General features: G+C 34.7%; 2 protein-coding genes across 2 annotated transcripts; one reads left to right on the forward strand and one right to left on the reverse strand.

Annotated features, from left to right (window-relative positions):
• Nucleotides 1-222: 222 nt before the first annotated feature.
• Nucleotides 223-3944, reverse strand: LOC107624359 (uncharacterized). The gene is made up of 3 exons (XM_016326858.3): nt 3696-3944; nt 3345-3411; nt 223-1243 (listed from the first exon to the last, which is right to left on the reverse strand). Exons 1-3 carry the CDS (start codon nt 3756-3758, stop codon nt 432-434), a joined length of 942 nt encoding a protein of 313 aa, XP_016182344.1. The 5' UTR covers nt 3759-3944; the 3' UTR covers nt 223-431.
• An 8595-nt stretch (nt 3945-12539) lies between these two features.
• LOC148581868 (uncharacterized) lies at nt 12540-17306 on the forward strand. Its single transcript, XM_088494206.1, has 5 exons — nt 12540-13331; nt 14068-14128; nt 14477-15087; nt 15633-15816; nt 16465-17306. The coding sequence occupies exons 1-5, from the start codon at nt 12540-12542 to the stop codon at nt 17304-17306; spliced, it is 2490 nt and encodes an 829-aa protein (XP_088350332.1).
• Nucleotides 17307-17522: the final 216 nt, after the last annotated feature.

The following is a 17522-nucleotide window of genomic DNA, read 5'->3' on the forward strand; positions in this document are numbered from 1 at the left end:
TTAATAAATAAAAAGATGAATCAATAAACACATTAGTGCCTATTAATATAGTGATATAGATCATTGTAAATTAATTGTTATGTTGGATTCGCTAAGAAACTAGAATTGATTCACATATCCTGTGGGAAAAATCTATGCTAGTTTGAAAGGTTATAGAAGCTTGTGCGTTTTTTTTTAAAAAAAAAAAAACAATTTCGGAAAAAAAAGAAACCCTTTAACAACCTGTATTAATTGGGTTGGATTGAGTCTTAAGATTATGTTGGATTGATTTCTAAAAATACAAAATTACCAAAAAAAGAAAAAAAAAGGAATTCTAGTGAACTAAGAATGCTAAAGAAGAAGATACCTATTGAGTTTCCAACATTAGCATACCTCAAAAAAACTGATATGATAGAGCAAATTTGGCACAATATGTGGTTGGTCTATGATGTCTAGCATCGAGTACTCATAGTGCATGATTGAGTAATATGAAAAGCATTGGCTCCAATTCTGAACATAACATTGACATCTACACATTCATATAGTTTTCTACACCCCGGACATCGCCCATCAGCCTCAAGGATCCTTTTGTGACAGAAAAGACACGGTCGAAATTTGCAAGAACAAGGAAGAAAGCTTGTGTCCGTAACATCTAAGTCCTCATAACAAATGGGGCATTGAGAAGGTTGTGAAATGATTGTTTGCCATCTCCAACTTGCAGGTTTCGGGTTACCACCATTCCTGTTTGAATTTAATGATGAACTATGTTGCTTTGAGAGGTTCGGTAAACACATGGGACGAAAAGCATCATTAGGTTTCCATGCTTGACGTTTCTGATGTGATTTTTTAAACTCCGGTTTTGGGTTCTTAGTAGCCTCTAGAATGGTAGAAGCCGAATCTGAAGTTGTGGAACGTCGATTATCGTTGGCATTTAAAGCATCGGCAACAGCCTCCCAGTCATCAAGGCATCCGTCGTCGTCTGCTTCTTCCTCGCTACCTGAGAAACATGTACTCATGCTACTAATGCTGGTGCTACTCCATGAAGAGAAACCATTCCTTGACTCCTGATCGAGAGGACTTCGAATGGATGTTGAATCGTTGAGTGGGATGCTTGAATCGTTGAGTGGGATGCAAGAACTTTCTGTATCCTCTCCCCTTTTCTTGTTTTCCTTGTATGATGATCTGTTCTCCTCAGTAGGAATATGCTTAGATGATGGAGAATAATCAATGCTTCTATTTGAGTCGACATTAGATCCTTTCTTTACTGAAAGACAAGAATGTAAGAAACAATGAATAAAAAGAAAGAAAAAGCACAAGACACTTCGGCCTAGGGCTGGAAGTGAGTCAAACTAGGCCAAGCTCAAGCTCGGTTCATGGCTCGACTCAAACAATCGAGCTTATTTGTAAAGATCAAACTCAGCTAACCAAAATCTCACGAGTTGGCTCAAATAACATGAACATAATCTATATATAATAAAAATTTATATCTCTATCAATTATGATTGATGTCCTCTGTCATACTTATATATAAAAATTTGTATTATGTCATGTGTGTATAAAATACGATATATATATATATATATATATATATAATCAAGCTAGTTCACAAACCAATGAGAAACTTACCCAAGCTCAAACTCGTCTTATTTAATATACAAGCTCAAATTCAAGCTCAAGATTGGCTAACAAGCTAACAAGTCGAGCTTGAACTGGCTTATGGAATGGCTTAACTCACTTCCAGCCCAACTTTGGCCAGTTTGATAAAATCGAAAAGATTATTGTTTGTGCTTTTAGCTTTGAAAAACTATGGGTGTTTTTCAAAGTATGAATATACTTTTCAAAGTTAAAAGTCTAATATAACCTTATATATTAATGAATATCTACATTTACTCTTTATTATATTTATGTCTACTAAAATTATTTAAAAAAAACAACCATTTATATCCATGAACTATATGAACGTTGACAAAAGTACTCATCAAAAAAGAAAATTAACGTTATATCCATCTAAGATGGATTTTGTATGATAAAAGTACCCAAATTCTAATTTTTTTTGTTGACTTTTTAATAAAATTTTCAAATTAACCCACCCTTTCTTTTTGCCCCATAGGTACGCTACCTACCTCTCCCTAAACTTCTTTTTAATATTTGGGATTAGGGTTTAGCTAACTTGACAGGTAGAAGTTTTTGAACCTTTTACTTGATAAACGCAAAATAAATACATTGAAAGTTTGAATTTGTATGTTGTCTATAAAAATTTCCTTTATTGGTAACCTTAATGTCACATGTTCGTTTTTTAAATTGTGTTGCATACTTTATTCCTCGTGGTTTTGTTTCTTTGTTTCTCTTCTTGTTTATATTATAACTAACTAACTGTCTGCAATGGTATGGTGGGATGTGGAAAATTCAGGTTTCCTTTTCTTCTGGTAGATAGAGTGATGAGTACAACTCCAAAAAGTCTTGCAGTTGCCATAAAAAATGTAACCATCAATGACAACTTTTCCAGCCACTTTCTCGAAAGGCCAATCATGCCTGGTGTACTAATGGTTGAGGTTGAAGACAGTGGGGGTAATTTGAAAATTTTATTAAAAAGTTAACAAAAATTTAGAGTTTTGGTATAACGCTAGTTTCCTTCTTTAATGAGTAATTTTTTTGTTAGAATTCATAAAGTTTATGGGTATAAATAGTAGTTTTTTCAATTATTTTTAAATATCTAAAACAATTTACCAAAGATAATTTTTATAGCTTGTACTTATTGAAACTCACTTCTATTTTGATTTACCAAATATAACTGGTACAAATTTTGGAACGCTATCTTTGAATAGCTGGCTCTAATGAGCTACTTTTAAAAAGCCAACACTTTACCAAAATAGGCCTGGGAAACTTCAAAGGGCTTTATTAGAACACCATCATGTTTGAATTTCACAAACATATCAAATATGCAAGTCCTTTCCTATTTTAGATTTCTATTAACTATATAAATCCATAGAGAAACACACAAAATTGGAAGCACTTATAAAACAACCAAGCAACTATTGCATGCAAAATTGTTTTCCCATTCATATGGTTGCTTTGGACATTCCACACGAGAAGCCAAATCGAAACTAAACAAGCTTCAAAGATCAATGTTATGTGACTTGAAAGCTCAATCAGAGAAATGATATTCATACATGTTGATTTCCATTTTAGTCATAAAAAGTTATGCAGGTTGATGTTAAACAAAAATATATGCCAAAACTTAATACCAAAAAACAGGGGTCATTTGCTTCGATTTAAAAAAAAATGAAAAAACGAAATTAATATCTAAAACTTAAATAAAAATTCATGGTGGAATCAGATAAAAAAAAAGGGGTAAAGAGAGTTACCTCGAGATAGCCATTGCTCTCGCCGAACATCAAGCTTGATTTGCTTCAATTTCGCTGACCCATTTCCCTAAACATCATTACCAATGCAATCAATTAATCAAATGAAAAGTTTCTTCTTTTTTTCTTGGCGGTTGGGGGGAAGAAAGAAAGAAACCACAAAACAATGGGAGGAAAAAAATTGAAACTTTACAAAATAGAAAAACAAAATTACTAAGTAATGATGAAAATTTAGCTACCCTTTGATACATCCAAAATCAATAGCAATGCAATGCCTCATGGGATTAATAAAATTCCCAACTTAAAAAAAAATAGATAAATATAAAGATAAATTTTTTAGGGAAAATTATTTACCTTCTTCTTCTTGGCGGGGTCTTTGAAGAGAGAAGGATCAGAAGCAGAGATAGCAGAAGCCATTGGAATTAGAAGAAGGTTTAATCTCGAGAATGTAAAAAGACAAGGGGAGAGGAGAACAAGAAGAACAAGGATAGGGAGGGAGTGGATGTTACAAATTCCTTGTTTGATTTCTCTTTTTCATTTGTTTTTGTGTGTTGTTAGTTTTTTTTTTTAAGAGATGTTCTAAGTTTTCTAAATTAAAAGTATGTGTTTTCTTTTATATATATATATATATATAATTGATTTTTTTTTTGACAGATATATATAGTTGACTATTGATTTATAGTACAAACTACAAACAATGAATCTTTGCCGTCTTGGAAACTTGTTTACACAACACATGGATTCCAAAATTAAGGAAGGAGAAAAATAGAAAAAAGGAGAATTATAAGAAGAATTATTTTTTTTAGGAGTATTAGGGACAAATTTTGTGATTTGTAGTCATTAATTAGTTATTATTGATATTTTTAATGGTATAAGATTTTATTCAATAGTGTGAGATTACTCATTTTTTCTTTTGATGGTTAAGTGTTTGACATATTTTAATAAAAGTGCTAGCTTCCTAGATTTTTTTTTAAGATCGTTCTTACATATCTCGACCCAAGTTGGGGTGAGAAGATTTAATTTGTGAATTATCTCCTACGATAATGTCATTAAGAATAAATCTAAATTAAATAAAAATACACATCATACTAAAAACGTCTAGAAACTAATAATCAAAACATAATAACCTTCAAACAAACAAATAATGAGTAACATTATATGATAAAATATGAATAAATCTCTTCATATCTGTTGTTGAGCACTCCAAATATTGTGTTTGTCTTGTTTTGATCTTCTCCCAAATGATTTCATCATGCTAACCGCTCGTATCATCCTAATTTCGCCGACTCACTTTTTTCATCCCACTTTTATTGCCATGCACTTATATTTATGTGATCCATTTTACCCAATAGTTATTGTCTGTCACAACCACACTCTTCCATTCCTTTCTTGCCTTAAAATTCTATACTTTATCCCAATATTTTGTACTAAATGCTTTATTTCATTAGCTTTATTTCTTAAGTTCCATTATTCTCAAGACGTATTTTTCTCCCCATTTAACCACTTTATTATATACTCTTATTGTTAATAAAGATTATAATGTCTTCTTCTTTAGTTTGTAATTCTTCCTATAAAAATTGAAGCATTAATTTCATATTTTATCATCAAATTTTTTAATAATATTCTCTCTCATAAAATATTTTATCATCCATGAGAATCTTTAAGGTAACCACGAACAATAAAATTATCATAAGTAAGAATATATATTTTACATAGTTATCAAGATCACATCTCATTAACCTTTTTATTAACCTGAATCTATCATATTTCTTCTCTTTTATTACACTCTATTAATTCATAAGTGCATTAACATGCTGCCAACTGTTATTAATATCAGACACTTTATTTTCAAAAAAATTTATATTTTTATTGTACTAGATAATCCTACCTAAAGGGCACAGGCGCGTGAGATGGATGGTCCTAAAGAGAAAAAAACATTCATTCAGTAAATACTCGGGAAAATTCATTCAAGAACTCGATCTTAGTGACTGCAAACGATATATTCCGAGTTACAACAGATTATCTGAATTTGGAGCTCAAGTATTGAATGATCACTAGGCATCTGTGACAGATTTGAGATGGACATGTTATTAAAGTCAGTGAGTTTTGCTGCTAAACTTTTAGAGAAATGGTATAATAGCATGAATGAAAATAAGATGGAGAATCTGAACCGTATTGAAGATCAATTTACTGGTTTATATCTCAACAATGTTAATCTAAATTGTTATGTTTTTACCATTGTCATCTGTTGTTAGAGTATATCATGATCTGATTTTGTCTTAATCTACATACGATGACCATCGTTTCGATGTGCTAGACATTTTGCGTAAAAATCCAACTCATGTACAAGAAGAATGATGTTAAGACTATAATAAAAATTAATTAGTAATATAAAATATTGATGAGTCCATATTTGATGAGATATTTTGATTTGATTTGAGTGGATTTCATCACATAAACCTACGCTTAATCACTAAAATAGCATACTTTTGTGTTTGATCCCTAAATTGATCCTAAATGTGAAAACATGCGTTTTTGTGCTTAAATTAGTGATTTTAATTCCACTTTTATTCCATTTGATGCCATGACATGTTTGTTAAGTAATTTCAGGTCATAGAGGCAAGAATGGATAGCTAAAAGTGGAAGGAATACAAAGGGAGAACACATGAAAAAAACAAGGGAGAAGCACACAGCCATGTATGCGTACACACACATCTGTGCGTACACACAGGTCCCTGCACATGAATTCATTAATAAAACATGTGATCCGTGATTTTGGGGGGCCTTTGGCCCAGTTTTGGAAGGCTTGATGCTAAATGGAAGTGATATATCAAAGGGTATTGAAGCCACAAGCTTTCATTAGGACTTAGAACTTTATTTTTACATTTTAGAACATAAAGTAGGAGTAGGAGTAATGTACATTAGGGAGAACTCTCTTAGGATTTTTAATTAGGGTTCATTATAGCATTTTATAGAAGTTTTGATCTTTGATTTTGCTCATCTTTTTTGTAAGTACTCTCAATCTTCTTTTTAATTACATCATAATTACTCTAATTTTCCTTTGGTTCAAGTGCTTTGTTAATATATACAATTTTGGTATCTTGAAGTTTTGATTGATGAAGTTAGTGTTTTATGGTTTATATATGCTTGATTGCTTGTTTATAGTTGGTTTTGTGAATATTTTGGATATAGTTTTCTATTTTTCTTTACAATTTTCTGTGTTTTGGTTTTATGCCCACCAAGTGTTTGTGAAAATGCCACTTGGTAATTTTGAGTAGATTTTTACGCCTTGACTTGGGATTTGAGTTCCTAAGATACTAGAGTCATAATGTCTGATATTTAGTGGCAATTCTTGGGTAGTTAGTTGACTCTTGTTTCCATTGACGGTAGTTTTTTACCAATTAATTTGGTAAGTTAGCTAGGACTTATGAATTAAGGTCAATTATGCTTGCTTGACTTACTCCTCGATGTTAGGGGTAGACGAAGCGAGATCGACTCATCATGATTGCCATAGTTGTCGTTATGGCGATGATAGGATTCCTTGGATCCTCATTCCCAAGTCAATGCTCTTTTATACTTATCTTTGCATTTTCACTAGTTTTGACATTATCTTCTCTTTACTTACATTAATTCCAATTTTGATAATCTCTTAGTTCTTTTATTTGTTAGTTCTTTTAATCTTTTGTTCTTTGATTTCAAAACCCATTTTCCTCACAACCGAAAGCGTGACACTTCAATTGCATTCCTAGGGAGAACGACCCAAAGTTTAATTACTCTCAGTTTATATATTTTGTATTAGAAAAGATCAAACTTTGATTGAGAGGATAGATTGTCGGTTTGGATTATACTCACAACGGAATTATTTTATCTAATTTCCGAACCGGCACAAATCTTCTCATCAAGTTTTTTTTGGCGCCGTTGCCGGGGATGCAATTGGTGTTATATTTTTTGTTGTTGTAAATATGTTAATAGTGTAAATAGCTTACTTTTTAGTTATTTGGTTGTCTTTATTAATACTTAGGTGTTTGTTTTTCTTGTTTATTAATGTCTTTTGCTTTTATTTTCTACTTTCTCTATGAGATATCACCCTTGTTACTTGGAGCTTGGTTGTGAGTATTTTGTAGGGTATGATAAATTCAAATTGGGATTGTTTCATGGAGTGGGAGAATCATTTAAGGGAGGAACCAATTGTGTATGAGTAACACTCATGACAACCACCTCCTCTATACTACAACGAGACAAACACTCTCCTATGTGAATATCAAACCCAAAGATATGAAAGATACCCCCTACATGACCTCCAACCACCAAACCTTCAAGCACCACACCCTCCACCTCCATGGAATCAAAATGCTTATACACCTTGCCATCAACCATATGAACCACCACCTCCTTATACATCACCTCAATACCCTCACCCACATGACACACCTTCCAACTATACAACCTTTCTCCCAACTATTGATCATTCTTCTTCACCAAAATGTGAAGTTCCCCAACCTTTGCCCCAAGAACAACAAGACCTTCAAGCATTCTTTCAAGAACAAGAAGGGTTCCGAAAGAAGTAAGGGGAGTTCATGGCTACTATAGCCGAAAGCGGTGAACCGTTTGGCCTTACTAGACTCAAGCAATCAAGATATCCCCCTTGAGAAAGGTGGAGGATCAACTAAGGAGTGTAGTGAGGAGGAGAACGTAGAGTCTCAAAGAGAAGAAGAGGAGATAAGGCTTGAGTCACAAGAGGAGGAAGGTAGAACTAGTGAACCGGAAGAGGTGAATGGAGAATTGAGGGAGTTTAATCAAGAATTGGATTGAATCATCAATAATTTTTTGTCCACCTTGGTCAACCCCCTCAATGATCTTGAGGAAGCCTTCCCCTTAAAGTTCGAGAGAGAAAGAGAAGAGCTAGAAAAGGGTGGTGAGGAAGAGGTGATCACCCAAGAAGTAGAGGCATTCATGCAAGATTTCAATAGGGTGATTTCAATCCAAGGACAATTTGAGTGGGTAACAATTTTTTCTATGAGCTTCATAGGCCCATACCAATATGTTCTCTTGGAAACGGATCACCAACTTAAGGTGCTTCTTGGAGTGTTAAATGATGAAGGATTGGATGTTGGTTACCAAAGGAGTTCAATGTATAAGTGGTGCAAGGCTCAATTGGGAGGATCACAAGGTTTAATTGGGTGCTTCAAAGGTGATTCAAAAGGATGTTTATCCAAGTGCAAGAACAAGAATCAACAAGAGGATGACTGGAAAACTAGAATTTGGTACCCTGGAGGAGCTTGGAAGAGCAAACATGGGGGCGACTCAAGGATGAGTGAAAGCATAAGCCACCATGACACAAGCTCCACTAAAAAAGCCCAACTTAAGGACTATAAATCAAAGTGTTAGGTGGGAGACATCCCACCATAGTAATATTCTTCCAACCTTTCTTTCTTTTAGTTTTTTTTTATTGTTGAATTTTGTCTCTTTGATTAGCTTAGTTTGATTGCATTCTAGGTTTAATTTAGTTGCAATTTATGTTTGATCATGTGTTTTTGAAGAATGATATGTTATGGGGTTGAAAATCTTTGATTGATATCATGATTGGTGCCTTAGAGGCATTAAAAATGTTGTAAAAACAGAGCATTGTGCGTGCGCACAGCCTTGTGCGTACGCACACAACCCCTAATTTTCGTTATCTGTGCGTGCACACAGCCTTGTGCGTACGCACACTTGATGACACACGCTCTGTTCGCAGCGCTCGCACACCCTGTGCAAGTGAACCTCAGCACATTTTCATTCTGTGCGTACGCACACATGGTCTTTTGCCATGTTAAAAAAAAGAATAGAAAAAGAAAAAGAGAAAAAGAAAGCAATAAAAAAAGACAAAACGTTCCAAAGTAAAGTAACAATAACAATGCATATGAGTTGTGATTAAAAAGAAAATGCATGAGTGTGTAAAAAAAGTGAGGAATGGGTAGTTAGGTTTGCTTTGAGTTGTATAGGTTGTTGTGTAGGTTAGGTGAGATTTTAGGCTAATCAAAGATTCAAATTTTAAGCTCACTTGACCATATGCATTCTCGCCTTTACCCTAGCCCCATTATAACCATGAAAAGTGCTCATGATATTTGTATGCATACATTAAACGATTTTTGATTGGTAGAGATGAACAAATATTAGAAATCATTATTAGAAGAGAATTGAGTGAATCAACCCTATACACTTGAGCGATTAAAGCGGACACACATCTAGTGATGGTTCAATTGCTCAATTACATGTTTTCACCTATGCTTAAATCTTATCTTGCAAGTTTATAAATTCTCTTCTAGAACTCAATTCAATTGTGGATTTGATTTGATTGCTATTACCTTAGCCCTTGTGTTTATATATGTATTCTTGGAAATTGATTTATTTTGACTAAGTAGTTGCATTCAGTTACATAGATTGCATATAAGTAGTTTCCTTGCTTCAAATAAATGTAATACCCCTTGTTTCTTTCTTGAGCATGAGGGCATGCTATTATTTAAGTGTGGGGATGTGATCATCCATATTTCATGGTATTTGTTTGCTCTAATTGGGTGGATTTCATCAACGTTCCTTGCACTTATTCAATGAAATAGTTCGGTTTTGTAAATTCTTCATAAATTGTTTTCAAAAGTGAAAACATGCTTTTTAGGCCCTTACTTGCTAAATTTTATCCACTTTAATTCTAATTGATGCCTTGATCTGTTTGTTGAGCGTGCTTTCAGGTTTACAAGGCTAATATGGATTGAAGAAGTGAAGAAAAAGCATGCAAAAGTGGAGAAACCATGAAGAAATGGAGTTTGGAGCAAATCAGCAAGTGTGCGCACGCACAAGTATGTGATTTGTAGTCATTAATTAGTTATTATTAATATTTTTAATGGTATAAGATTTTATTCAATGGTGTGAGATTATTCACTTTTTCTTTTGATGGTTAAGTGTTGGACAGATTTTAATAAAAGTGCTGGTTCCCTAGATTTTTTTTTAAGATCGTTCTTACATTACTCGACCCAAGTTAGGCTGAGAAGATTTAATTTGTGAATTATCTCCTACGATAATGTCATTAAGAATAAATCCAAATTAAATAAAATACACATCATACTAAAAACGTCTAGAAACTAATAATCAAAACATAACAACCTTCAAACAAACAAATAATGAGTAACATTATATAATAAAATATGAATAAATTTCTTCATGTCTGTTGTTGAGCACTCTAAATATTGTGTTTGTCTTGTTTTGATTTTCTCCCAAATGATTTCACCATGCTAACCGCTCATATCATCCTAATTTTGCAGACTCACTCTTTTCATCCCACCTTCATTGCCATACACTTATATTTATGTGATCCACTTTACTCAATAATTATTGTTGGTCACAGCCACACTTTTTCATTCTTTTCTTGCTTAAAATCCTATACTTTATCCCAATATTTTGTACCAAATGCTTTATTCTATTAATTTTATTTCTTAAGTTCCATTATTCTCAAGACATATTTTCTCCCAATTTAACCACTTTACTATATACTCTTATGGTCAATAAAGATTACAATGTCTTTTTCTTTAGCTTGTAATTCCTTCTGTAAAAATTGAAACACTAATCTTATATTTTATCATCAAATTTTTTAACAACATTCTCTCCTATAAAACACTTTATCATACCATGAGAATCTTTAAGGTAACCACCAACAACAAAAGTATCATAGATAAGAATATATATTTTACATACCCATCAAAACCACATCTCATCAACTTCTTTGCTAACCTAAATCTATCATATTTCTTCTCTTTTATTACACTCTATTAACATCAGACACTTTATTTTTAAAATATTTTATATGTTTACTGTACCAGATAATCCTACCTAAAGGGCACAAGCGGGTGACATAGATGGACCTAAATAGAAAGAAACATTCATTCAGTAAACGATATATTCCGAGTTACACTGCCAGCAGATTATCCAATTTCTGTGGTTAGTCAAAGATCTGAATTTGGAGCTCAAGTATTGAATGACCATTGGGTATCTATGACAGATTTGAGATGAACATGTTATTAAAGTAGTGAGTTTTGCAACTTTTAAAAGGATGGTATAATAGCATGAATGAAAATAAGATGGAGAACTTGAACCGTATTGAAGATCAATTTACAGGTTTATATCTCAACAATGTTAATCTAAACTGTTATGTTTTTACCATTGTCATCTGTTGTTAGAGTATATCATAATTTGATTTTGTCTTAGTCTACATACTGCAGCTTTAAATTTAAGGTGCATTGAACGTTTTATACGATGACCATCGTTTCGATGTGATAGACAATTGCGTAAAAATCCAACTCATGTATAAGAAGAATGATGTTAAGACTATAATAAAAATTAATTAGTAATATAAAATATATATTAAAATATAAAATATAAATTTAAAATAAATTAAAAAATATCATATATTATTATAAATTAATACATAATGACTGATTTAATAATTTATTTTTATGTATATATAATTTTTTTATAAGATACATTTAGTCAAATCTATCTTAATAACATAGGTTAAAAATATAATAATAAATGTCCTTAAAATTCTTAATATGATCAAAGTATTAAAAATATAATTTCATAGTAAAAAAATAGTTTTGAGACTACTAATTACTCGATATTTCAAAAAACAAACCATAGTAAGAGAGAGTACATGAGAGTACGTGAAATGGAGAGTGGGAAGAGCGGGAGAGAGTCTTCGAGGGTGGCACATAGCGAGGCAGCCGGCCATGTCGGCGGAAGCAATAAGGGGGAGAGCAGAGGGGACATGTATCGGGTGAAAAGGAGGGGATTGGTAACAAGACTCAAAGTCAGCGGATATCGTTCAGAGATAAAGTTGTTGGTGTCTCAGCAAGGAGAGTTTTGGAAGTTGCTGATTCTCTTGATGGGGATAAGATGGCTACAGTAGTTGGTAAGCAAGGCGATTCGGAGATACCAACTGTGACGTTCACTGAAGAAGCAAAAGAGATATTGGCAGAGCCCTACAAAGATGCCATCGTGATCAAAGTTCTTGGAAAAAATTTTAGCTATACAGCGATCACGCACAGGCTTAAAGGCGTATGGAGAACCAAAGGAGGATATGAGGTACTAGATGTCGGTTTTGGCTATTTCTTAGTCAAATTTGATCTCTTGGAGGATAGAGAGAAAGTTCTCCTTGGATGACCGTGGATGATTACTGGAAGCTATGTTGCGGTTAAACCTTGGAGTTCTTCATTCAGACCTTGTGAAAACACTTTTGGGTCTACCATGGTTTGGATAAGAATCACAAGTTTAAACATTAACTATTATCAAGAGAGAGCCATGAAAATGATTGCGTCAGCTGTTGGCAAACCGATCCGCATCGACTTAGCCACCAAGTCTGCAGAGAGGGGAAAGTATGCAAGAGCATGTGTGCAAATTAACTTGGGACTTCCAGTTATAAAAAAAATTCAAGTTGATGGTCATATGTATGACATAGAATATGAGCACTTGAATTTAATTTGTGAAAAATGTAGCTGCTTTGGGCATGTCACAAGAGAATGTGCGAAAGAGAACAACAATGGCATTGGGAAGGAAAGCACGATGAAGGAGAAAAATTTGCCATCACTTTTTCCTGTAGATAACAACGAGAAAACGGTGGAAGGTAGTCAAATCCCAGTAAAAAATCAAAATTTAACTTTTGAATTTGGAATTAATGCCAAATCAATTCCAATTATGGAGAAGCATGGTGCAGCAGATCTTGTGCATGATAATTTGCAAGACTCACGTATAGAAAGGGATACTCGTGCAAAAGAGGGTGAATGGGTTACAGTTAGTAGAAAAGGCAAGGAAAAAGTGGGTAAAGGCCACAATGTGGTGCCAAAAAAAGCCAATGTAGCAATATGCTCCAATTTGGTGAGTAAGAAATTTTCTTTTGGGTCTAATAACATGCATGCTGGATCCTCATCAAATGCAAATGTGAAGTCCTTATCAAATGCAAAGGTGGGGTCTAAGTAAAAGAAAGATCCTCCATCCACGCTTGACTCTTTGGGAACAACTCAGGTGGCTTTCAAGGATCAGAGTACTCCCTTTTTTAAAGTAGGACACAAAAGGCAGCGTCCTATTTCGCTTCAAAACTCACTTACTGAAGCATTGTCAATGGATTCTCGAGTACAAAAAGAGCTTGATAAAGTTAGTGCAACAACAAACTTGGAGACCTAACCTCAACAGAAGAATGATGATTCTGCGGTGCAAGTCCACAAGGAGACACTTGGAGATAGGGGTCCATCAACGTGAGGTAGAATGATTAAACATTCCAATTATTTAATTTATTTTTTATGGATTGTGACCATTTAAATATTATTAGTTGGAATGTTAGGGGGCGTCAAATAAGATGTCTCGGGTGCACTGTAAGGAGTTGGTACAAAAATTTCAACCAACTTTTTTTATTTTGGTGGAAACTCATATTGGATTTGAAACTATGAAAGAATTTTGGGAGAGATTAGGCTATTATCCTATAGGGATTGTAGATGCTGTTGGACACAAGGGAGGAATTTGGTTCCCCTCTACTAATTTAAAATTTTCTTGTAAAATTCTTTGGGCTATGAATCAATGTGTAACTTTGGAAATTGATGGTGGTGGGCGAAGATGGATCTGCAGTGCAGTTTATGGCAGCCCTCAAACCACTAATAGAATAGAATTATGGAGTCATCTGCTTGATATTGGTTTGTGCATTCAGGACCCGTGGGTGGTGGTTGGGGATTTTAATGATATTTTGAGTGTTCATGAGGTGAAGGGGGGTAATTTCTATTCAAATCGCAGTAGTATCTTTGCAAGTACTCTAGATTCTTGTGGTCTTTTTGATCTAACAACCTCTGGAAGACGGTTTACTTGGTTCCATAAAATTCAAGGAAACAAAGAAATTGCAAAGAGATTGGATAGAGCTTGCTGTACTACAGAATAGAGCCTTCTTTTTCCAGAAGCTTTTGTTGAAGTTCTCAGTCGTTCCCACTCTGATCATTGTCCCCTACTTATCCGATGTCAAGGAGTTCCTATCAAGAAAGGAAACCGGCCTTTTAGATTCCAAGCGGCATGGGCAATGCATCCTGATTACAAGGCCATTGTTTAGAAATCTTGGGATAGTACAGGCTTTGGCATCCATAGGAAGTTGCTGGGGGTCCAAGAAGCTTCGTTGGAATTTAACTCTACGGTCTTCGGCAATATTTTTATTAAAAAGAGGGAATTGGAGGGTTATTTGAATCGTATTCAACGAAAAATAGAAGCTGACGATTATCCGATTCTGAAGCACAAAGAGGAAGAATTGAGAGCTGAGTATAATATAGTTTTGGCCCAGGAAGAATTGCTTTGGTACCAGAAGTCAAGAGATCAATGGGTTCGGTATGGTGATAGAAATACTAGCTTTTTCCATATGCAAACCATCCTTAGAAGAAAATCTAACAAGGTTCATGGGTTGCTAGTCAGTGATGGGTCTTGGTCTGATGATCCGGAAGTTTTGCAAAGGGAGGTTGTTCATTTCTTCAAAAATATTTTTTGTTCTACTGAGCCTGTTAAGGTTAATTGCATGGGAGAAATTCCTATGCCATTTCTTAGCCAGGATGCTTGTGATAATTTGTCTAAACCAGTAACAATATTGGAGGTTAAAGAAGCTTTGGATAATATGAGCTCGTTCAAAGCTCCTAGGCCGGATGGTTTTCAAGTTTTTTTCTTCAAGGAATATTGGGATGTGGTGGGTCATGAGGTATGGCGTACTGTTTAGAAAGAATTCTTAGGGGAGACGTTAAGCCATTCTTTGTTGGAAACTTTGATTGTTCTTATCCCTAAGTACGACCCTCCAACTAGATTGAAGGATTTTCGGCCAATAAGCCTTTGTAATATAATTTATAAGCTGGTGACTAAAGTGCTGGTTAATAGATTACGACCATTTTTGGATTAGATTGTTAGCCCAACTCAGGGAGGGTTTATTCATGGTAGAGGAGCACCTGATAATATTATTGTCGCCCAAGAAGTTCTTCACTTTCTTAAGCGGACAAAGTCTAGAAAAGGAGCTATAGCTTTTAAGATTGATTTAGAAAAGGCTTATGATAGAGTTGATTGGAATTTTCTTGAGCACACTCTCAATCTTTTGGCTTTCCTTCTCTAATTATTCGGCTTGTAATGAATTGTGTTCAGGCCTCAAATCTTTCCATCCTTTGGAATGGGAATAGATTGGACAGCTTCCAACCTCGCAGAGGGCTCAGGCAAGGAGATCCAATTTCTCCGTATTTATTTGTTTTGTGCATGGAGAGATTGGCGTTCTTCATTTCCAAACAAGTTTACGAGGGTATTTGGGATGGTGTGGCTGTTTCTAGAGGGGGACCTAGAGTTTCTCACTTGATGTTTGCAGATGACCTCCTCCTTTTTTGTAAAGCGAAGAAAAGTCAAGTTCAGAATGTTGTGCACACCTTGGAATTGTTCTGTAAAGCTTCAGGTATGAAGGTTAACATTGAAAAATCTAAAGCTATTTGTTATAGAAATATCTCTAATAGAAGGAAGGAAATGTTGTCTGGTGTTTCTCATATTCCTTTTACTAGTGACCTAGGCAAATACTTGGGGGTGAACCTTAATCATCCTCGAGCTGCTAGATCTATTTTTTCGGACTCTTTAGAGAAGATCAAGAATAGGCTGGCTAGTTGGAAAGATCGGCTCCTTAACAGAGCAGGCAGGCTTTGCTTAATTAAATCTGTTACTTCTTCTCTTCCTATTTATCAGATGCAAGTAACTCTTTTTCCTACTTCGATTTGTCAAAAGATTGATTCTGTGCTTAGACAATTCTTGTAGAAGGGAAAGGTGGGGGAGCGTTGCTTAAATTTGGTCAAGTGGAGCAAAGTTTTCACTCCAAGAAAATATGGAGGATTGGGAATTAGAGATACTCAATGTGTAAATTTTGCTTTACTCGGAAAGCTTGTTTGGCAATTATTGCATAATAAAGATAAGCTTTGGGTAAGAATTATGTTGGCAAAATATTTATCTGGGAGTTCTTGCTTTTCACCCAAATTTTCTAATAATGTTTCAAGCACTTGGCGAGCGATTTATAAGACAATAGAAAAGCTTTGTGATGGTTTTGATTGGTGTACAGGCAGGATGTCTCAATCCTTTTGGTATCATGCTTGGCGACCATGTGGAACGCTAGCTCCTTTGGTTCCTTTTGTGCACATTTCTGATTCTCACTTGAAGTTAGAAGATGTCTGGCACCATGGGCATTGGTGGTGGAATATTCTTTGCACAATGATTCCGGAAGAAGTTAAACTTGATTTGATGCTGTTTGATCCTTTCAAGCAGGCAGGAGATAAAACAGGTTGGTTTTGGACAAACTCAAATACTCTCACCTACTCGACTAAAAGCGGGTATGAATGGCTACTGAAGAAGAAATTTGGCTGGAATGATAATGAAAATTGGCTTTGGCTTTGGCGCTTGAGAATACCGGAGAAGATAAAGTGTCTGCTCTGGCTTTGCCTCAACAACGGAGTTTCCACAGCTAGTTACCGGTTTCAAAGAGGTATTTCTACTTCTGATTTTTATCAGAGATGTTATCTTGCTCTAGAGGATATTAACCACTGCTTTAGGACTTGCCAAAAAGCTCGTCAGATTTGGATTAGCTTAAATTTGGGAATGACCGCTGAGGACTCTAGTTTGGAATTTGTGTCTTGGATTCGTTCTAACCTTAACAAAAATGAGTTTCTCTTTGCAACAGCCTTTTGGTGGATTTGGAGGGATAGGAACAATAACATCTTCCACCAAGATGATCCATGGAGTAAGGAGAAAATTGTTCACTTAGTTAAACATGCTGCTCGAGATTTCTCTAATGTTGTTATCAACCAAAAACATATTATTCATTCTTCTTTGAAATATAACTGGGAACCACCTCCAATGAATGTCTGTAAAGTGAACTGCGATGCAAGCGTTTTTGAAAATGAGTAATTAGCTGGCTTTGGATGTATTATTAGAGACAGCATGGGAAGTTGGATAAAAAGTTGTTCTGCTAGTATACCTCTTTCTAGTGTTCTCTGTTATGAGCTTCATGCTATTTGGAGAGGGCTTGTTATGGCTTGGGATTGCGAGTGCAAAGAGGTCATATGTGAAACTGATAATCTTGATGCGTTTCTTCTTGTTTCGCGAGGCACAACCAGCATGATT

Source organism: Arachis ipaensis, chromosome B10 (assembly GCF_059453495.1).
Source record: "Arachis ipaensis isolate K30076 ecotype BB chromosome B10, ASM5945349v1, whole genome shotgun sequence".
Lineage (NCBI taxonomy): Eukaryota > Viridiplantae > Streptophyta > Magnoliopsida > Fabales > Fabaceae > Arachis > Arachis ipaensis.